At 51.3% G+C, this 21851-nt stretch overlaps 1 protein-coding gene across 1 annotated transcript; it reads left to right on the top strand.

Moving 5' to 3' along the window:
- Positions 1-14348: 14348 nt before the first annotated feature.
- B3GAT1 (beta-1,3-glucuronyltransferase 1) lies at positions 14349-20092 on the top strand. Its single transcript, XM_047072380.1, has 4 exons — positions 14349-14490; positions 17824-18332; positions 18974-19270; positions 20006-20092. The coding sequence occupies exons 1-4, from the start codon at positions 14379-14381 to the stop codon at positions 20090-20092; spliced, it is 1005 nt and encodes a 334-aa protein (XP_046928336.1). The 5' UTR covers positions 14349-14378.
- The last annotated feature ends 1759 nt before the right edge of the window (positions 20093-21851 follow it).

Below are 21851 nucleotides of genomic sequence, written 5' to 3'. Positions count from 1 at the left end.
ACCCTGCCTAGTGTGCAGGCCCTAAGGGATGTGTCATTGTTGACAGATCTAACCAGACCTCTGGATAACCAGTTCTTTTTTGTGTGTGTACTACACACACACACACACACACACACACACACACACAACCATCTACCATCTTAACCATTTCTCAGAGTTCAGTGGTATTAAGTACATTCACATTGTCATGCAACCATCTATCTCCAGAACTTTTTCATCTTTAAAATTGGGAACTATACTCATTAAACAACATCTTTCCACTTCTCCTTCCCTTGGCCCAGGTAACCACTGTTCTGCCTTCTGTTTCTGAGTCCGACTACTCTAGACACCTAATGTAAGTGGTGTCATCCAGTATTTGTCCTTCTGTGCCTGGCATCTTTCACTTAGCATAATGTCCTCAAGGTTCATCCATATTGCAGCATGGGTCAGGATTTCCTTCCTTTCTTAGGCTGAATAATATTCCATTGTATATGTCAACTGCATTTTATTCAGTCATCCAGTTGACAGGTTCTTTGATGCCAGGCCATGGAGCAAAAAGTTCTCGGTAATGGTGGTTCTCTCCACTTGACCTTCTCATTTAGGGGGTGTCTCAGTATAAGGGTCCAGCAGAGACCTCTATGCTCTGAGTTAACCTACATGCCAGGTAGCATAGGAGCACAGAAAAGAAGCCCCATTTTATTTGAAGAGAATGGTATCTTTTTGGGATCTCTGGTTGCTCCCTTCACTGCCCAGTGACAACTGAGCATCCTTGATGCCTACCCCTGTGTGGCATTCCCCAGGAGAAGTGCACCTGGCCCAGTCCTTGAAGGTTAAACAGGAGCTCAGTGCACTGAGGAATAATGAGGAGAAAAACATTCTAGGCAGAGGTACCTGCCAGTGAAGGGATGCCAAAATCCTGTCCCAAACCCCTCCCTACATGCCACCTTCTCAGGACCCTGAGAGAGAAATCTTCCCTGTACTCCCAGAGCTCTTCCCTGGGGGCAGGAGCCCTTGGTGACCTCAGAGAGCTCCTGTGTATATGGCAAGCCTACCTTAGCACATGGCTTTGCGCTGTTAAGTCTCCATCTTTATGATCCATGGCCACCCTGCTGCTAGCTATATAATACACAGTCGGTAAAACATATAGATAATGTCAGCATAATCTACCATCTGGGGGACTGAGATTTAGGGATCCTCCATTCATCACATTCACGCCTGCCTGCTCATGGGGGGAACACACACTGTCCACTCTGGACTCCCAGGCCTTCTGAGGCTGGGCTCCCAGTACCCAACCACCTTCAACACCTTTCCTTAACTATTCCTCATCCAGTCAACAGGGTTAGCTGATACCAGGAGGGATCTAAAGGATAAGGTACAAGTAAGAGAGAAAGTTGGGCAGCCTCCGAGGTGGAAGATGAAGCTTTCCAGGCACCCGGCCTGCTTCCAGGGGAGAAAAGCCAGGGAATGAGGGGGCCCATAAGTGCATGGCCCTAGACCCCTGCTGATGGCCAACTGTCAGCCCCAATGCTGTGAGAGTCTCCATTCTCTGAGAGCTCTGGAAGCAGGAAAAGAGAAGAGGGGGCACCTGACCTTCCAACATCCCCAGTCCTTGCCTAAGTGTGTGTCTCAGGGGATTGGGCAGAAACATGGAACTGATGGTGGGAGGCAGCACCAGGAGGTGTCCCAACACCAGGACAGGCCCTGGCCATCTACCCATAGCACAGCCTCTCAGTTCTGAGCTTAGCTTCCAAATCTGTGAAAGAGGAGCAAGGAAAGAAGTGCCTTCCCAAGGGAGCTGTGCAGAAAGGCAGCCATGGGCAACTGTATGTGAAAGAGCTTATAAACTCTGTAGTGGGCTGGAGGTGACCTGGAGGTCAGCACAGGGCTAGAGGGGCCAGGGCCAGGGCGCCAGGTTTCCAGGACATGGCCTCCCTGTGTGTGTGGCAAGTCTGCCTTCTCCAGGCCACTGCACACTTGCACCTTTGTTTATCACACTGCTGCATGCCAATGTGCCTGCTTATTGTGGAGTCCAGTCTCAGCACAGCCTTGTCCATGGAGGGAGGAATCTGCTAGAAAAGCTGCCCCAGAGGCTGGTCAGTGCTCACCTCTCTCTTCCCCTTCTTTTTCAGGCTCTTGAATTCAGCTGAATCTTAAAACAAGGTGGTGGTGGTGGTTATAATTACTCTTTTACTTTACATTATCTGACATTTTTAGTGTTAATTGTATGCAGGCCCCATGCTAGATTTTTCCATGGATTCCTTCATCTGATCCCAAAAATAGCCCAGTAAGAGTTACAGATAAGAAAACTGAGTCACAGGGGTATTGGTGCAGCTTCTGCTTTGTGTCAGGGCCTGGATTCTGTGGTGGGATCCAGAGGTACTTAAGTAAGACCTGGTGCCCCCAGGGGAGCCCATGGCCTAGAAGCTGGAGACAAACATGAAAAACAACAAGTGCACAGAAGGTTACAAGGCTGAACCTTCACTGCATGGACACTGAGTGCTCAGGCCTGGAGAAGAGCATGGCTGGGGAAGGCTTCAAAGAAGGAAGGGCAGCCTGAGGGCATAGAGCTCAGGATGGTCTCACCTAGTCAGCACCCTCACCCAGAACTATGTAGACATCAGCTCCAAGAGAAACTGAGACAGACAGCAGCCTGAACGACATGAGGGTGGGAAAGATGGTGCTATGGGGACAGACTAGCATTGGCTGCTTACACCCTCCCTGGAAGGTGTCTGAATGCCAGCATCACCCACAGTCTGAGAGGCTCTGCATGGCTATCCCAGTCCACCCTCACCATCAACCCTCAGCCTGCTTGGTTCCAGTCCCCAGGCCCTGGTCACATGCCCTGCCTGCTGGTCTGCAGGGATCTAATGGATGCCAAGTCAGTCACCATGTCCTGTGCCAGGCTCCATAATGTGGACCCTCATTGCAACAAGTGCTTCGCATCCACTGAGGCTAGCACTGGGCTTGTTTCATCCTCCCTGGGCCACCTCTGTAATTGAGGGCCAATGAGATGAGAGCTGTGCCCTCCCAGCTCCCAAAGCCCAGGATGCTAGGGTACCATGGTCTTTCTGGGTTCCAGACTGTTCTCTAACCTCAGCCTCAGCAGGGAGCAGACCGTCCCCACTGCTGCTGCTAGGCTGGCAGAAAAGGAGGGTCATACCTGTGTGGTTCTTGACTGCTGTTCCACTAGCAACTGATGATTTGCTTGTCTTGTCCCACTAGCCCCTACTGTTCATCTTGTATTGGAATCTGCTGAGCCCTCCACTCCTATTGCCCTCATCCCCACTCAAGCAGGTACCTGTGGTGGCCTGACCCCATGAGTGTGTGCCACTTGGAGGCAAGGCCCCACCACACGTCCTGAGCTTCTCTGCACCTCTCACAGAGCTCACTAAGTATTGCGGCAAGCTGGGCAGGAAAGGCTCACAAGCATTTTTCTGTAACCATACGTGGAATCCAAGGCCGGACAGTATCCTGGTGCAACCTCGACCTGTGCCAGGGTGATATGGATTGCCAGTTCTGCACCCCTGTCTCCAAGAGGGTGAGGTGAGGCCAGGGCAGGCAGAGGATATGGGGAGGTGTCCTAGCAACCGTGAGTGAGAACTCCAGTGCTCCCACAGCTCATGATGCAGAGGACAGAGGAGCTGTTCTGGATTTGCTCACAGAACAAACCAAGTATGTTGATTTGTGCTTCATGCAGGAGCAAAGATCCAATTCTGGGAGCTGGCAGAATCGGGAGAAGCACTGGGTCCAAACTTGGCACTCATACGCATAGCTGGGCACCACATACTGAGTGTTAGCAGGCTCCAGTTAAGGGGACCACTGCCCACTGTGCCCAGAACAGTCCCTGAGCATGTCTATTCCTGATGCATTGACTCCTGTTGTTTTATCACTTCAGCATGGTCTGGAGGGCCCTGTTTTTGGTAATAAAATACATGGTCATACCCACTCTGATGGACAGGGTCAAGGGAGGTGACTTAAGCACAGATGCCCAGTATAGGCATGCAGGCCAGGAGGAGGAGCCCTAGTTTCCACTGAGCCCAGTGAAGAGGTGGGAGCATGTCCCTGGAAGGCAGCCAGCAGTGAGCTTGGACCAGGAGAGGTGTCACAGCTGCGCTGCCTGGCCCCTGTGAGGGTCACTTCCACCTAGGGAGCAGGTCTCAGACAGACATGAGGCTGAGCCGCTGTCTCACTGGACCCAGGATGCCTGGACACTCCATGCCCTGTGCCTCAGTTTTCTTCATCTGTAAAACATCAATAAAACTTTGGAATTACAAGGCTTTATTGATTAAATGAGATCACCAGTATGAAATCATTTGGGAAGTTACAGGTCCCTATCGGGATGAGTCATTTTACCAGTAGTTTTTAGGGGAGGCTGCCCCCTACCCACAGCACCACAGAGAAGGTACATTGGCCTGTCCACCTCTATGTTCTAGGATCTGGGGCCATTGGATGCCAAGGGCACACAAGGTAATCCTTCCTTTGAACAGAGACCCAATCATGGGATTCTCCAGAAGGACTCAGAAGCAATAACCAAACCCAGCCAAGAGTGTGTGTACATGTGCCCATGAACACATGTGCATTCATTCAGATGGTGTGCTGGCCATGAGCACAGATCTGCATTCAGGTGTGTGTGTGAAATAACTTGCTGCCCTGTTAAATCACTCTGAAGGGGTGCTGTGTAGTTAGCTGACACAGCCTTGGTGACTTGTCAGAATGGAAGACTCAGTCCGGCCATTCTCCTGAGTGAAATTACAAATTCAGGAGGATGGGGAGCTGGGTATCTCAGTCACCTTTACCAGGCTGACATCTTCCCCAGTCAGTTTACAGAGGGTGGTAAGAGGTGAGAGGCCACAAACACCAAATTGATACTCAGACTATCACAGGATAAGGAGCTGTGACAGCCAGCAGGGTCAGGTACACACGTACCATGCTGGGTTATGGCAGAGGTCTGGCAAAGAGGGACAGCAGGGGTCAGAGGCCAAGGTGAAGAAGCAAGGTTGCAGGTGGAAGGAAATAAGGGAGATGCTAGCTTGTGAGAGCCAGGCCTTGCTTGCTCTTTGGGCATCTTGACTCTAAATTGAGACCTCTTCTCTTGGGGCTGGCTCAGACACTGGCCCTAGATGGGAATGGGCAATTACCATCTGAATGAACCAAGTAGGTCTTCTAGCTACCAGAACTTCCCCAAGTAGTGCAGGGAGAGGAGAAGGCTATGGATGGTAGAGGCCAGAGACTGCTGTGGACAGAAAGTGGATAGGAAATAGAAGAGGGTGCAGCTAGAGCAGTGGACTGGGCCACATGGCAAAGAGCCTTGAATGCCAAGCTAAGTAAGTTACAGTCAGCAGTAGATGCAAAAGGTTTTGAGTGTGAGCAAGTCAGTATGGGGGTGAGGGTCAGGCAGTGGGCTGAAATCTGAAGAAAGATCACAATGGGTGGCTGTGGGAGCAAAGATATGACCCAGACCTGTATTGGAGGGATGTAGCTCAAGGCCTAGGGGCAGGCCAGGCCAAAGGAGCTGAGGCCCACCTTACGTGAAGAGGGGGAGGGATCCAGGGCATTTCTGGGATTTTTATATTGGCAGAAGATGGATGACAGAAAGAAGGAAGGGATGGGGAGCTGCTCTAGGAAGAAAGATGATACTTGAATCTTAGTCATGTTGTACTTAAGGTCACGGTGGAATATGCCGGACAATAAAAGAGGCATAACAACTCCACACTGGAGATGGGGAAACTGAGGCTAAGAGAAATCATAGGTAGTTATCAATGTCCTCACACTGTGTAAGGCCAATGTTAGCACTTGAGGAAGGGAGGTGTCCGTTCTGACTATCCCAGCCACCCTTCCTCACTGCCTCCTCCTTCGGGGGTGATATGGGGCTTTCAGGATCTGTGGCTCCCACCCTGCCTTCCAGCAGCCAGTTCAGCTGGAGGGAGTTGGAGAGAAGCAAGGCCAAGCAGATCCATCTCATGCCCCCTTCTGGGCTGTAAGTAAGTTTGGCAGTTGCAAATAGCTGCTTTTATTGGCACCAATCATGGGTCAGATAGTTTAAACTTATTTTGCCTAATCACCCTAACAACCCTAGTGAGGGATGCACTATTTTTATTCCCATTTTACAGATGGAAAACCAAGGCCCAGAGAGATTACCTTGCCCAAGTCACACAGCAGAGGATAAAAGCCTCTAGTATTGTGCCCAGGGCTGTTGGCTCCAGGGCACAGGCTCTTCACTATTTGTCCAATTGTGTGCCACTCTTCTGGGCAGAAAAGAGCAAAGAAAGATGGGAGGGAGGCAACAGAAGGCTGTGACTATGGTTAGAACCTGCTGTTACCCTCAGGAGCTACAGGGGCCAAACAGGAGCTGAGGGTCCAGAGTGGAGACCAGGCCTCCTTGTTTTGGTGGACAGACTCTAAGGTGTCCTCCCTCCACCACATCTCCTGACTGCTGCTGTTTGTCCTTTGTGTAATTTCTTCCCCTTTGGTGTGGATGGCACCTGTGACCACCCTCTAACCAGTAGGATGTAGCAGAAGTGATGGGATGTCACTCCCATATTTTGTTATGTAGGACTCTGTCCCATTGGCAGACTTGCTCTAGATCCCACCCCCCTCCCTTGCTGGCCTGATGGAGTAAGTATTTATATTGGAGAAACCTATATGGCAAGGAACTTCGGGCAGCCTCTAGGCATTGAGGGCAGTCCCAGACAACAGCCAGCAGGGAGAGTGGCCCTGAGTCCTATGCCCGAAAGGCAGAGGACTCTGCCAATAGCTTGAGCCTAGAAGCAGGTTCCTCCCCAGTGAGCCCCCCAAGGAGAGTGCAGCCCAGACAGTACACTGCAACCTTGTGAGCCCCTGAGCCATGTCTGCGCTCCTGAGCCACAGAAACTGAAGAGAGTAGACGTGTGTCATTTTAAGCAGCTAAGTGTATGAAGACTTGCTAGGCAGCAGTTGACCTTCCCTTCAAAATGCTGGCATGGCTGCCAGAACAGGCCTGGGGCGAGGATGGAAAGATGACATGGAAGGGAAGGTAAAGGAGGTGAGGGTGGTGGCACTTTGCAGGCCCAGAGCCCTCCCTGGGCCCCAAGGCCCCAGCCAAATGCAGAATGCTATGCTGGAAGCTGGGCCACAGGGCTCTTCGGACTGCTCCCCAAAGTCCCACACTCCAAAGTGTGATCCTTACTGCAGGGCTCTGTGGCCATGTGCAGCAGTTTGCCTGACTTGTACACTCCATTGTCCTGCCAGTGATTAGCACACACCTGCGGAATGCCTTGCCCACCAGCCCCCTACAGTCAGCCCTCACAACTTGCCACATGCTAGCTCTTCAGGGGGGTGCCCATGGGCCTTGCCGGCCACTACCCAACTCTCCACAACCCTCCGTCAGGCATATGTCCTCCAACTAGCTGTCTCCCTGGCCACTGCGCCCTCCCTGCTGTCCCCACTCTTGAAGGACCAAGCTGGGGTCATCTGTGTGCTTGGGCCCCAGCCTAGGCCAGCACCAACTGACAGTAGCAACTAATGTCCCCACAAAATGAAGCATTTGATTTTTTCTCTAAGAGCCTCCTGCCTGGAGGCTCTGGGATGAGTGGATGCCTCTCTGACTGAAGCCCACAAGCTACATGATTCAGGGAACTTCAATGAAACCAGCTGGGGCCAATCTCTTGTTCTGTTTAAATTCCTGCAGTGAACCAGAATGGACTTTACCTTGCAGAATACCACAGAAAACCAAACCCCAATTTTCATTTCTTACTGATTCATAATCCAAATTGAGTTGAAAGGCTGTTTCAGAAAAAAACAAAAAAAGAAACAAAGGAGCTACCTAAAACAAACAAACCATGAGTTGCATTTTCTGACACTGTTGGGCTGGAAGAAAACCAAAGCATAAAAGTGTGCTTTATGCCAAGCCTGAACTGAGCTAATACTTCCTCTGCCCAAGCCCTTGGCTTGGTTTTCCCAGCTAGAAAGGAACAAGATGGTGCAAGATCTGGAATCTCTGCCACTCTTCCTATCAGAAGTATCCAGGAGTGAGAGCCAGCAGTGGCCAGGCCCTGAGGCAGGACACAGACCTCCCCAGAGCCTGGGTCTTCCTCTCCTCAGCATCACACCATGAAAGCAGGGTAAGGGAGCCCCTTCCTGGGACACTCAACCTGACCACGAGGAGGGCAGGCCAGGACTGGGCCCCCACAAGCTCAGGAAGCTCTGTCCCTGGGGCAGAAGTGCCAGATGGGTAAGCCAGGAGGCAGCACCAGGCCTGCAGGAAGGGAGGCAGCATGGGCATGTGGGGCACACTGATTGAGAGTCCAAAGGCTTGAGCATGAACTCTGCCAGAGACTGACTTTGGCGGCGACCTTTGGCCAATCACACAGCCTTGGTTTCCTCATATGTAAAGTGAGTTTTCCTGCCTGCTTCATAGGGCTGTTGTGAAGATCAAAGGAAAATGAATCCTGTTGGCCCAGCATAGGGCTGTTACTGGGAAGGCTTGCAGTTCCAACCAGGTGTCCCACAGTACCTTCACTTCTTCTGAGTGGAATGAGTGGTGGAACTCCCATCCCTCCCTCCAAGTCATGGGGGAAAGGGAGGAGGAAAAGGATCAGGAGGCCTGGGCAAAGACGCTACTTGGATACCTCCACCATGAGCGTTCTGGGGGATGGTGGGTGGAGAGAGGCCAGTGCCTGTGTCCTGTTCCCCAGCAGGAGCTGGTGGCTGGAAGCCAGGGCCAGGTTTGGGGATGGAACATGGGGGTGGCCAGGGGTGGCAGAAGACTGAGGCCGGGTTAATGAAGTATGGATTGACTGGCCCAGGCAATGATTAGCTCTGGCGTTGGGCTTTTCCTGAGCAACGGCAGCAGAATCAATACTAATCCCTTGATCCCATTAGGGGCTCTTGCAGGTCTTTGGGACAAAGTCTGTGCCCCTCTGAGAGAGGCACTGTCTGGGGCTAGAGGGTAAAGCTGGAGCCTTGACCAGCATCCTTCCCACTATCTTCTTTTAAAACTTCCCCACTTTCTGCCTCCTATTACCACATCCCTGCTCCCATGCTCAAAGGTCTGGTGCCTTCCCTAGCCATCCTAGCTTCCCCATCCCCCTCTGACTACCCCAACCTCCTTCTGGGCCCCCAACCAGTGGAGCTGGTTATGCTTCTGCATGGGGAGGCTTCAGCATCTGTCTCGTCAGCCCCAGGGGGACTCAGGCTTCCAGATGACAGAGGATGGCTTCACACATACAGCAGAAGCTCTCCTAACCAAGACTTTCCTCAATTGGCTTAGCATACTACTGATGCTCTCCATTCCATTTGTAAAGCACACTAACAGATGCGTGTGCAAGCATAATGCTGGACCTCCCCTCTGGTGTCCCCCCTCCCTGTGCTTATACTAGCCAAGCCGCATACTTGCTGAGAGTCCATAGTGTTTGTTCCCGAACAGTTTACAATGGGCATGCTTGCTGTCACCATTGTGGGATATTATACAAACCATGAAACATGAACTGGAAAGAAATAAATATGCTGTTTCTATGAAAACTTAAGTTGAATGCCCTCAAAGGACTCCATAAGATGCATCTAGGGAAAAATTCTCAAAATTAGGTGAGGATTGGTTGGAAAAGTCATAAAAACTTTAAAGCATACTGCACTTGAATTGTTCACCAAGTGTCCTTCAGGTCTCAGACTACTTCAAAGAAACCCACACTGGAGGTCATAGGCAGGGCACTATGGTGTAGATGACGTCAGAAAGGCAACATGGGACTCACCTCAACTGTCCCTTGGCCCAAGAAAGTGCCTCGGCCCTGTGTCAAAAAAGCAGAAGTGCTGCAAGCTACCCAGTGCTGGGTGGTTTGGGTTTGTGAAAAATGACCACATTATTGTGTAGTAATGGGAAAACATCATTTATTGAGCTCTTAGCTATTTAAAAGTTGCTTAAGTTGAAATGTGTATTCTATGTGTGCATTTTGAAGGACTCTTCACTTTAATGGATTCCTTTGACCAACGACAAATGATGTCAGTCTTGGATGGTTTCTGAGTTTGTTTGTGACTAGTCTCCATCACACACACACACACACACACACACACACTGCAACATTAGAACTCATCACACATCACCCTGAGTGATGTTGTGGGAGCCTCACAGACACCTGTGTAAAGTTCCTCCTTCCCTCTGGGCTGCGAGATGCTGGAAGGAAACCCTTGCCTCCCTCCCCCATGCTGCTGCATTGCCCATAGAACCTAACACAGTATTTGCCTACTACAGATGCTGAGTTAATATTTGTTGAATCTGATTAAATAAGCCTCCTCTTCAGCAACTAGGGGCATTGATGAGGTTTTCATCTGAACACCTGTAGGCTCAGAAAGAAACTTTCCTTGCATTTAGAATCATCCAGGCTTGAAGCCAACATGGATCTAGCTCTGCCACCCCAGGCCCAGCATCTCCTGTCCAGCCTGACTGGCTCTGCCCCCAGTCTTGGGAAGTTCCATCTGAGTTCCCATACCCAGGGAACCTAGTTCTCACACACAGCCTATGACACCCTAAAACCCATAGAAATTTCCTATGTCTTTCCAGACATGGCCAATCATCATAGCTAATTGGTCCTTAAATCATGACTATGTTCCATGAAAAGTTGCTAGGTTGACTTCCAGCCTTGAATGCCTACATGACCCCCACTGTTCTCATATAGAACACTTCTTCATCTTCATGGAGGCCTGTTTCAACCTCACATTGCTAAAATGGCAAAACTAAAAATTCATTAGAACTCTCCCAATCCAGCCTCTGTATTTTAAGATGAAGGTGGAGGCCAAGGAGGGCAAGCAATGGAACCCAGTCCCCCAGTGAAGGGGGACACTGTCCACTACCCAGAGCACTGTCCAGGCCATTGCTGCCCCGTCTCCCTACCACTGCCTCCAAGTGCTCTGCTTTTGTCGCCAAATGACCATCCCCCACTCGACCTTATATTCTCCACCCACATCACAGCCTTTGTGTCCAGTGAAGGCTTCTGAGGGTGGAAGGGCCTCCACATATCTGCACTTACTGGGGGACAAATGACAATTGAGGTTGCTCACAGATATGAGTGACAAGTATCAGGTGGGGAATCATAGCCCCACCAGGTCCCTGCAGTTTCCTGTCAGCCACCCCTCGCAGCCTCCACCCAACACTTCCTCAAACATCCCATTCTCCCTGCTCTTGCCACCTCCTCTCTGCTGGCCTCTGGGGTGTGGCCAAGCCCCTGCTCCATCTTCATGTTGATTCTTCTGCCCTAGCCAGCAAGGGCCCAGAGCAATTCTGGGGTCTGAACCTGTGACCACAGTCTAGCTACTGCCTTTCCACCAAGGCACAGGCAGAAGCAGCAGGCTGTGGTGAGGAGGCCACCCTTGCAGTCCTGTCTACAGATCTGCAATAGGGGTAAGTGCAGCCCCCAGCTGCCTCCCCTGCCCCCAGCCCCATTTCCCATAAACCTGCCCCCTGCTGGCTAGCTGGCTTTCTCTAAGGCTGGGGGCTCTCTCTGTGCTGCTTAACAACTGCCTGGTAATTAGCTCCACGATTTTGCTACTATGCTTATAATAGCCTCCATTAAAGTTATGGGGTTTTCAAGCCATAATGGCTTCCAGAGTAATTAATGCACAACTGGGTTTATTGCTAAGTTTATTTTTAGAGCTTTTCTCCCTCATCCCATCCTTCCTTTCCTTTCATAGATGTTTTGACCAAAAAGACTGGATGGGATCAGAACGGTCTCTCCAGAGCCCTCATGTACACTTGACTGCATCCTTCCTCACCCCAAACCTGCTGCCTGCTCCCACCTCCAGGGAGCTTCTGGGACCCCACAGAGCAGACAACTTTCATGGAGGAGTGTGGCTGTGAAGCAGTTCTTGGCCAGGGCCTGTGTGTGGACCTGTGGTTACCCTGCACCTGAGCTGGATTCTAGGCTCTTGAGCCTGGAACCTCTCTTCCCACACTCCTGCCAACAGCATAGAGCCAAAGGGCCTGGACTTATGTCTGGGTCAATCATGACCTTATTGATTGCAACTTCAGACAAGTCACTGATCCTCACTGGGCATCAATGATTTCCTTGTGAAATGGGGTTACAACAGCACCTATGGCCAGCGGACCATGAGGATCGAACATGAAGTATTGAGTGTCATTTCTGGACACCACCAAGTGCTACATAACAGCTTGTTATTACTAATGACAGCCCAAGCAATCAAGCAGGAGGTTGAGCAGGTACAAGAGGAAAGAGACTTGGGATAAAGAGGCTGCCCATTAAAAAAAAAGGTACAGATGCAGGCACCTGCAACATGAGCAGGCTGGATATGCACACAACAAATTGGCATGGAGCTTGCCTCTCTGTTACTTTCTCCATCCTGGAATTAGGACCCTCCCCAAGATGAAGGACATTTGGAAAAACTCCTTTTTGAGTCACTAAGAACCCAAAGGAAATCTCCCAGCTAGACCTCTTAGAAGCTCCCTTGTCTTCCATGAAATGTGGCCTAAGATGGCCCAGCCAAACCAAGCCCCTGACTCAGCCCTTTGCAGCCTAGTCAGTGACCTTGGAGTAGGGAAATTGGGTTGGGGCTGAGGGTGGCATGAGGTCACTCCATTTCATCATACTTAGTACATGAGATCCAGACAGGCCTCCTGGGGTGGACACTGGGCTCTGTCACCTGGAGGGGCCATGGAAGAGGAGTTTGTAGGAGACACAGCACATACCCCAGAATTATTCTCCCTGGTCTGTGTCCACATCATTTGTCCCTGCCAGTAACATTTAACCTCAGTGGATCTTCCATTTCCCTGAGAAGTTGGGGTAGCCTGTTTACCTCCTGCCTACGAGGAGACAGTGGAGGCAGAGCAGGCCCCTGGTGGTAAGTGGTTGGCTGCAACATGCTGACTGACCCTGGAAACCACAGTGCTCTTTACTGGAAGACATAACTGGTTCCTCCACAAGGTGACAAAACTATTTGGAGAGAGAACTAGACAAGGACAGAGAAACACACTGTTTCCAAATCTGGGATTGGGAGGTGGGGGGCAAAATTCTCCTTAGCCATGGCTCCTGATGCTGCCAGAGATGGAAAGCATGTGCTACCTGGGGCTGGATTGGGCAGCTGGCCTCTCTAAGGGATGTCACTGCACAGTGCTGGACACTAGAAGTGGTGAGCATGCCAGGACCAGCCTTGGACTTGCCAGGACTGACATTTCCCCACCCCCTTTGCAGATCCCATCTGCATCTTACACAGGGTTCAGCAGAGAAGGGACAAGGAAGGCAGAGAATAGGATCTGACAGTTTCCATGGTGGTTGTGAGGGCTCTGTGTGTGCTCTCTTTGTCACACAAGACAACAAGCCCCAGAGAAGGATGCTGCTGACGGACCCTCTGCAGAACTGAGAAGAAATTCAAGCAGGCTCACCCTACTCACCGAAGGGGTGTCTCTCCCAGGGCTCCTGTTGCTGCTATTTTGAGTTCCGCCTCCTCAGGGTATGGCAGCCCCCACAGGGACCATCTCTTCACCTTGCTGATACCCAAGCTATGCAGAATTCATGAGAATTTCCTATTGACATCGACAAAGAGAAGGCACTTGCTGCATGTACTCCCAGGGCCTGTCCCCAAAACATCTCCTGTTGGCCCTCACCCCAACGCCTACCCCTTTATCTAGGCTATGAAGAAACCATCTGGACACAAACGTGGACACCAGAGTAGCCAATGCATCTTGAGCACTCAGTACATATATATACACCAGGCACCATTCTGTGGCTTTTGTGAGGTTAACATTTAACTCTGAGCCTTGTGACATAGGTAGTGATAGTACCCTATTTCATAGATGAGAAAATAGAGGCAGAAACAGTTGCCATAACTTGGTAAAGGGCATATGGCTTGTTGGTGGCAGAGTTGGGGTTTAAACCAAGACTTGTGTGTCTGAAAGCCGTGCCCTTAACCTCTGTGCCCTGCTGACTCATGTAACTGGGCAGCACCTTGTCCCCATGCCTGTGGGGGACAGAGGCTGGCTGAAGCAGTCCTCAGGGAGAAGGCAGTGCAGGCTCCACTATGAAAACGCCAATGCTGTGAGCCCTGCAGCCAGGCCCTGCCCTTCTGGGCATCTCTCCCCCCACCCCCAGGTCTCTGGCCATCCTGTTCTGCTCTCTCTTGCAGGTGTCCACTTCACAGGGTTCCTGATTGTGCCCCTGGACAGCCACCCCTTTGCAGTCTCCGGTCTGGCTGGACTCTGCAAACCTGCTTCCACAATGGGTGGGTTGTGAGCGCTGGTAAGACCTGCTAGCCAACATTCGGCTTCTCTGCTCTCCCTGTGCCTGGCCTGAGCAGCCCATTCCTGTTCTTTTCTCCCCTGTGCTTGCCACTGTCTGCTGCTGTCACCCCTGGGGCCACCCTTCTCCTGACCTTGCCGCCACTCAGGTAACGAGGAGCTGTGGGCCCAGCCAGCCTTGGAGATGCCGAAAAGACGGGACATCCTTGCGATCGTCCTCATCGTACTGCCCTGGACACTGCTTGTCACCGTGTGGCACCAGAGCACCATCGCGCCTCTGCTCACTGCACACAAGGGTGAGCCCCTCAACCTCTTGCCCTGGCCCCAGCCAGGCTTCTGTAATAAGAATGACCACAGCTGACGCTGATGGAGTTCATATTTTCATTTACTAGGCAGTTGGGAAGAGTCATAGGATGATCAAGGCCAATGACCTTACCTTTTGGGGGGTCTTGGTCCCTTTCAGAATCTGATGAGTGCCAACACACGCATGCATGCACAGATGCACATACACGTGCACAGAGACACACATGCAGAGAAACACACAAAGGCACACCTGCACAACGCTGCATCCAGTCTCAGGACATGTAAGGACTGGTTGCTTTCAGCTGTGAATGGGGAGGGATGGATGGACAGGGTTTCTGGCCTGTGTTTTAAAACCATTCAGGGAGATCATATTATTTGCTTCTCTTTTCCTGCTTGGGCAACCCTGATCCTACCTAGTGAAAATAGACCTGGAAAGAGAAAAAATCCCACAAAGCACTCGTGGATTAACAGACTAGAACCAGTTTCTCCTGGCTCTGAGTCCAAGGCTTTCCCTCCCACCAGGTTGCCTTTCCTTCTCACAATGGGCTCCCTTTACTCTTCTCCCTTCTATCTGCCCCATATCTGGCCTGCCTCCTCATTCCTCAGTCTTTCATCTCATGCTCTTCTTTCCCACCCACCCCATGCATGTACAGACTCAATACTGTAGGGCAGCAATTCTCCTATTGAAATGCACATCATATTACATGGGGGACTTGATAACATACACAAGTACCCAGGCCCATCCCAGAGAAAGAGAGTATGGCTCTGTGTTAGGGCCTATAAATCCATGTATGGCTCATAACCCTGAGTGATTTGGATGCAGGCAGTAGCCAAGAATCATAGTCTGAAGCCAGGCTGTTTCACAGTTACACAGTGGGGCCTGCTCAGCCCCAGCAGTTCTTGAAGCTTCCATGAGGAATATTTTCCAGGCTGGAGATTGCAGAATTCCCACTGCCCCATGCTAGGCACTTAGAGCCTCTCCTGACATTTATCCTCCAACATCTCTCTTTAATGCTCATCATTTGGAATTGTTATCCTACAACTACATCATTCCAGAAGGTTTAAAGCTACAATACACCAAGTGACATAATATCATGTAAATTCCATTCTTGGCAAAGCTCTAGAGTCAGAGGTGTCAGAATGTTTCGCTAAGCACTGATGCTGCTGCCTGAGGATAGGGAGCTGGCTTTCTGTGTCCTCAGAATATGTCAAGATGGGCTTAAAGAAAGCTGCAATGAAATAATGTCAGGGGCACCAGGAGGCCTTTGTGACTCAAAGGTTGCAGAAGCCCTGAAGCCAGCACTGTGGCCCAGTCAGAATGCATGGAGAACTTTCCCAGGGCCAAGACCAGTCTATTTGGGGTGATTTGAATGGAAGAAAGATGGGGAAAATGGCTCTAAATCTTCCTTCCCAGTATTCAGTTTCCAAAACTTCACTGCAGGATGAATTAACCCTTATATCAATTTTGGTCAGAATCCCCATCACCTATCTCTCTTTCCTCCACCTTGGTCTGTTTTCCAAGTTTGACCTAAAACCCCTCCAAAAAGTCACCTTTGATCAACAGAGGCTGAGCTAGTCTTCTACACCTGCATTCACACACCAGGGGGCATGGTATTCCCCACTGAATGTCTTGGCCCTTGGCCTGTGTGAACTCCCTAAGAGCCTGGAGCTGGTCATCTTCTGGGTGCATCTGTACCTCCTCCCGGAGCCCAGTGTCAGATCTAATACATGAACTGCACACACTCCATGTGCTAATGTCAGTGATGGGAAGTAGGGGAGGTGACAGAATGGCTGATTCCCAGCATCCTCCCTGGAACCATACTTCAACCCAATCACGAAAATGCTTATTGCATCCTTTCTGTAGGTACAGGAAGCTATGCAGAAGTAGGGCTGGCAACTGTTCTCCTTTTAAACACGAGGAAATGATAACAACTGCCTGGCAGTGTTCTGAGTCCTTTACATATATTGACTCATTAATCCACATAGTAACTCAATAAAATAGATGCTATTATTAGCTCCATATTGTAGTTGCTAAAATTGAGGCATGAGAAGTAACCTGCTCAAGGGCATAGTTAGTGCCAGAACTGGACAGGGTATGAGCCCAGTGTTTGGATTCCTAGGTATGTCCTCTGACCATTGCCACCTCCTGCTGAGATCGTGTAAGAGCAGTGAGGGCCACACAGTTTTTCACACAGAAAGACTTGGAGAGCAGGCGCTCAGTAAAATCAATACCAATGACCCTGATTTGTCCTCTTGACAGGACTGCTAGCCTTACTAATGAGAAAAATGTCCAGGATGTAAGAAAAAGCTTGGTAATAAGAGCTGCCCCAACCGAAACAGGTTGCCTTCAGGAAGGAATGGGTTCCCCATGCCTGTGAGTGTTTTACCAGAGGCCAGACCTCTTCAAAATTTCACTGCCCCTGATGGTGTCCTTGGGGAGATATGTATAAACACTAGCTGGATGCTAGCACAGTTAGGGTCAGTGGTACGGTTAGTCTCCCAGATGTTTGAATGAGTGTCTAGAAAGTGCAGATCAGGAGTTTGACATCAAGCAGCAGAAAAGCTAAAGCAAGTGTCCACTCTGTCTTTTTGTGTAGGTCAAAATTTAAGAACATCTAAAAGCACAAACAACAGGTTTGGGATTCAAAATTATCTTGGCAACTATAGTCATAACCCTGGAAGAAAACGTGGTAGTTAAGCATGAAATTCTGCACCAAGATTCATAAACAGGAAGGGAGAGAGAGGCCCCACTTGAGTAGAGGGTTTGTGAAAAATTGGGCTGAGCTAACCTCACACTTTGTGAGATCCACAGTGTGCTGCAGCTAGGAAAGCACTAACACTGGGGCATTGTGGCATTTACACCACTGCGGGTGGCAGTGCTGCCCTGCTATGCAATCCCAAGGAGGTGGGGGCGGGGGCGGCAAGTGCAGTAAGCTCTGGCCAGATAGGGAGAGCACTAGGGTGGGAAGCGTCAGGACACTTTGTCATATAAAACCCAACACATTTAGGAAGTGAGAAAGCAGTCTTGGAATTTGGCCAGCCACACTCAAATAGCCACAGAGCTGTCAAATATGAGAAGGAGGAAGAGGTTATTTCTGTGTCATTTCGGGAGTCAGAACTGGGAAAATGCCTGAGAGAATTCCAGGGATGCAGCTTTCTCGGTTACCTGTAAAAGCTAGAGCCCAGGCAGGTTTCCGATGGCATTCCTGCAGAAGGAGCAGTGGGGAGGTGTGTCTTAGCAGGGTGGGTGACATCCTGCCCGTACCTGAGGCCAGAGCCAGGCCTGCACAGCCCAGCCACACACCGTGTGTCTCCCAACCCTACAGATGACGGTAGTGACCCCCGGCGCGACGTGCCTCAGGGCGCCGACCCCAGGGAATACTGCATGTCCGACCGCGACATCGTGGAGGTGGTGCGCACCGAGTATGTGTACACGCGGCCCCCGCCATGGTCCGACACGCTGCCCACCATCCACGTGGTGACGCCCACCTACAGCCGCCCGGTGCAGAAGGCCGAGCTGACACGCTTGGCCAACACGCTGCTGCACGTGCCCAACCTGCACTGGCTGGTGGTGGAGGATGCGCCGCGCCGGACGCCGCTGACCGCGCGCCTGCTGCGCGACACCGGCCTCAACTACACGCATCTGCACGTGGAGACGCCCCGTAACTACAAGCTGCGCGGCGACGCCCGTGACCCGCGCATCCCGCGGGGCACAATGCAGCGCAACCTGGCCCTGCGCTGGCTGCGGGAGACCTTCCCGCGCAACACCAGCCAACCGGGTGTGGTGTACTTCGCTGACGACGACAACACCTACAGTCTGGAGCTCTTTGAGGAGGTGTGGGACGGGGCAGAAGGCTGGGAAGGGGTGGGAGGATGCCGGTGAGGGGCCTCTGGTGTGGGGGCCCTTTGGTATGGGCACGAAGGGAAACAGTGGGGTGGGGCGAGCAATGCCTGCTGGGGTGTCAGTGTAGACTGCAGGCAACCCGAGAAGGGATGGAAAAAACTCATTGCAGACTTCTGCAGTCACCCCTGCCTCAAGGGAAGAAAGCAGAGGATGTAGCTCATAGAACAAAGTCTTGGCCTTAGAGGCATGCCCTCAAGTGGTATAATTTTATGTGCAATAATTTATCCTTGGGACTTGGGAGTCATGGGAGTTTGGGCAGGGGAAGGAGTCATTTCAGACTCTACATTGGGAAGACAGAGGTTTTTGCAGGAGGAGAGAAAGCTAGACTCCAAGTCTTGTGGAGAAGAAGCATTTTAGCTGGGGTGAACGTCAGGCCTTGCTTATGGCAAGGCAGGTTCCTCTGTAGATGCCTACCATGGAGGATGCATCTGGAGATGGGGCTGGGCCGGATCCCCTGGTATGGCTTCAGATGGCCTATGTGTATAGAGTTAATTGATTTCTCCTTCTCTGGGGACAGGCACCACTCCCTATCAGCAGTCCCATGTGTCCTGACTCTGGATTCCCTCTTGTAGATGCGCAGCACCAGGAGGGTGTCTGTGTGGCCCGTTGCCTTCGTTGGTGGCCTTCGGTACGAGGCCCCACGGGTCAACGGGGCTGGGAAGGTGGTCGGCTGGAAGACAGTGTTCGACCCGCATCGACCATTTGCAATAGACATGGCTGGATTTGCAGTCAACCTGAGGCTCATTCTACAGCGTAGCCAGGCCTACTTCAAGCTGCGTGGTGTGAAGGGAGGCTACCAGGAAAGCAGCCTCCTCCGAGAACTTGTTACCCTCAATGACCTGGAGCCCAAGGCAGCCAACTGCACCAAGGTAAACCTTCAGCAGAACTGGCAGGTATAACGCAAGCTTTTCCCAGCCCATCCAAACACTCCCGACAGGTCAGAGGGAAGGAAATAAAGACCTCAAAATTGCACTGCAAGGGACCAGCCTAGAGCCATGCCTTCCTAGAACACCCTCCCAAGAAGGTAGCTTATACCCAGTCAGGCCATCATGCTAAAATCAAGCACAGAAATGGAGAGGGTGGCAGTCAGTAAGGAAGACCAAGGGTTGCATCCCCTCCCAAACCTCAAAACAGCTAGGCTCCAGACATGTGTGAACACATATGCATGAACGTGTTCATGCCAAGGTGCATGCACACACATGCCTGCATGCACGTGTGTGCACACACACACACATACACACTGCTTCTAGTTTGGACTGCTCCAGCGAGGGCCAGGACTATACACTTGGCTGAGCCGAAGTCTCTTGAAGAAATGTCTCCCTCTCTAGAGAGACCCATCAAAAAACACAGGGGAAGATGAGAAGAGGAAATCTTGGGACTTATTCGTCTATTTTCTGTAGCTGCACACTTTGTATTTCCAACAGACATTTTGAATGCCTTATATGTACAAACAGCAAGAATCAGGAGGCAGGTAGAAATAAAGAACAAGGACAGAACGGAGGGGCAGCAGAAGTACTTGTAGAGTGTGGGAGGGACCTGGGAGGGGGTAAGGTGAGGTTAGGGGGGGACCCGCTCCATGTTGTTTTGTGTCTCTGGACACACAGATCCTGGTCTGGCACACACGGACAGAGAAGCCGGTGCTGGTGAATGAGGGGAAAAAAGGCTTCACTGACCCCACTGTGGAGATCTGAGCCCCAGGCTACAGGTATGGCAGTGACAAGGGTAGACAACACACTGGACAGGGGCACCCCAAGTGTGGATGTGGAACAAATCTGCCAAGGCTTTTCCTCTTGGTTTTTAATTGTGGGAGGGCAGGGCAAATACTTCAAGAGTGGAAGAGACATAGCTGAAGTCCCCTTCTCATTGTGCCGCCTAGAAGTTCACGGGAGCCAATTTCCCCTGCACACCTGGGTCCTTCTGCCACCAACTCCTTTGAAGGTCTCACCTTCTAGACACAGCCTGATGACAACCTCCTGTCATTACTGCTGTTATTGTGGCCATGACACCAGTCCCATTGCAAGGCATTACTACGTGGACTCTTTCTCCAGGCTTTGTCTTCCCCTGTGGGTTCCTCTTCAGCCATGCTGCTGTGGCAGGCACCCCTCACTCTCCTGCTTCCACCTCATCGAGCACCTCCGTGTGTCTCTTAATAGCAACAGTGTAGCACATTGATGAAAGCATGGACCCCAGAGCCTAGTTCAGGCTCCAGGCCTACCACTTTTCACCCTTTGACCTTACTTTCTTTCTCTAGGCCCCAGTTTATTGACCTGTAAAATGGGTTGTTAGGGGCACCAAGAACAATCTTTGGTACATAATGAGTCCTATGTAAGTGTTGCTACTTTTATTTAATTCTTTAAAACTTTCTATTGAAGTAGGCCACAGGATCTATCTACATTTTAGAGGTAAAGAAAGGGTGTTCAGAAAAGCTAAATGAAGTGAATTGTGCCAGCTGTTTGTCCAAGTCAGGAAATTTATGGGCTTTTCTATAATATCATCCCAGAGGTGGGAGCTCAGACGGTGGGATACACATCTGTCCTCTGGCCTCAGAGTTAAGCTTCAACTTCTATATCATGTTGGCAGCTACCCTGCCCACAGGAGACCATGGGGTGTCAGTCTGCCTGTTTTGTGCCTTGAACCAAAATATCAGCTTGAACAGTGCCACTGAAAATGCATCTGTACAGAGCCCCATCCCCTACCTCCTCACCTGGTCACTGGAAGGACCTGCCCCCACCTGCCTCTCAATAAGGGATTCACAGAGGACCCTAGGGGTTGGGCTCTGTGGAGCTCCTGGGTGAACCCTGATGGGGGCTCATGATTGAGCAGTTTGGCCAGACTGGCTGCCCCTCACCTGCCTCCCTGCTTAAACGCCTCACCCATATTCTTCTCCCCTTCACAGGAGCCTCCTTCTCGAACCCTGTTCCTGGCCTTCCATCCTCTCCCCATGGCTGATGGTCCCTCCGAGGCAAACTCCTAAGGAATCACCATCACCCTCCTTTCTATACTGGGGGCTTCAGAGAGAGCCCAGCCTGATGCCGGGACAAAGGACGGAGAATCAAAGCACAGAAATCCCAGACCTGTTGTTACCTTCCATCCAGTATGACCAGGGGCCCAGCTGCTAGCCAAGTCATGCCAACCAGCGAGCCGGTGCCCCAGCACGCCTCCCCAGAGCTTCCTGCACTGACAGGGCCTGACGGAGCAGATGCGGTGGGCACCTAAGCCCTGGAGTGATGCCAGGCTGGGAGAGAGGTGAAAAGACCCCAGCTGTCAAGTGCAGTGTGGCCTTGCCCGGCTCCCTGCTCCTGGGGCCCAGCACGACTGCACAGGCCACCTGGCCAGGGAATTCTGAAGACCAGAGAACAGCCCCCTGCCCAGGCATCAGGAACACTGCCCCACCCTGTCCTCGGAGAGCTGCTCTCAAGTAGACATACCTCTGTGGCTTTCCTCTGGTTC

Source organism: Lynx rufus, unplaced genomic scaffold (genome assembly GCF_022079265.1).
Source record: "Lynx rufus isolate CCGP_SWC_20201006 ecotype Redwood Valley unplaced genomic scaffold, mLynRuf1.p SCAF_9, whole genome shotgun sequence".
In the NCBI taxonomy this organism is placed as follows: Eukaryota; Metazoa; Chordata; class Mammalia; order Carnivora; family Felidae; genus Lynx; species Lynx rufus.
Note: the sequence above shows the minus strand (reverse complement) of the source record. Positions and strands in the feature narration are given on the sequence as shown.

Excerpts from the sequence above, each read along its gene's own strand:
- B3GAT1 (XM_047072380.1), top strand. The coding sequence starts at position 14,379 with ATGCCGAAAAGACGGGACATCCTTGCGATCGTCCTCATCGTACTGCCC. Across the intron at positions 18,333-18,973 it reads GTCTGGAGCTCTTTGAGGAG|ATGCGCAGCACCAGGAGGGT; the intron begins GTGTGGGACGGG and ends TCCCTCTTGTAG. Across the intron at positions 19,271-20,005 it reads AGGCAGCCAACTGCACCAAG|ATCCTGGTCTGGCACACACG; the intron begins GTAAACCTTCAG and ends CTGGACACACAG.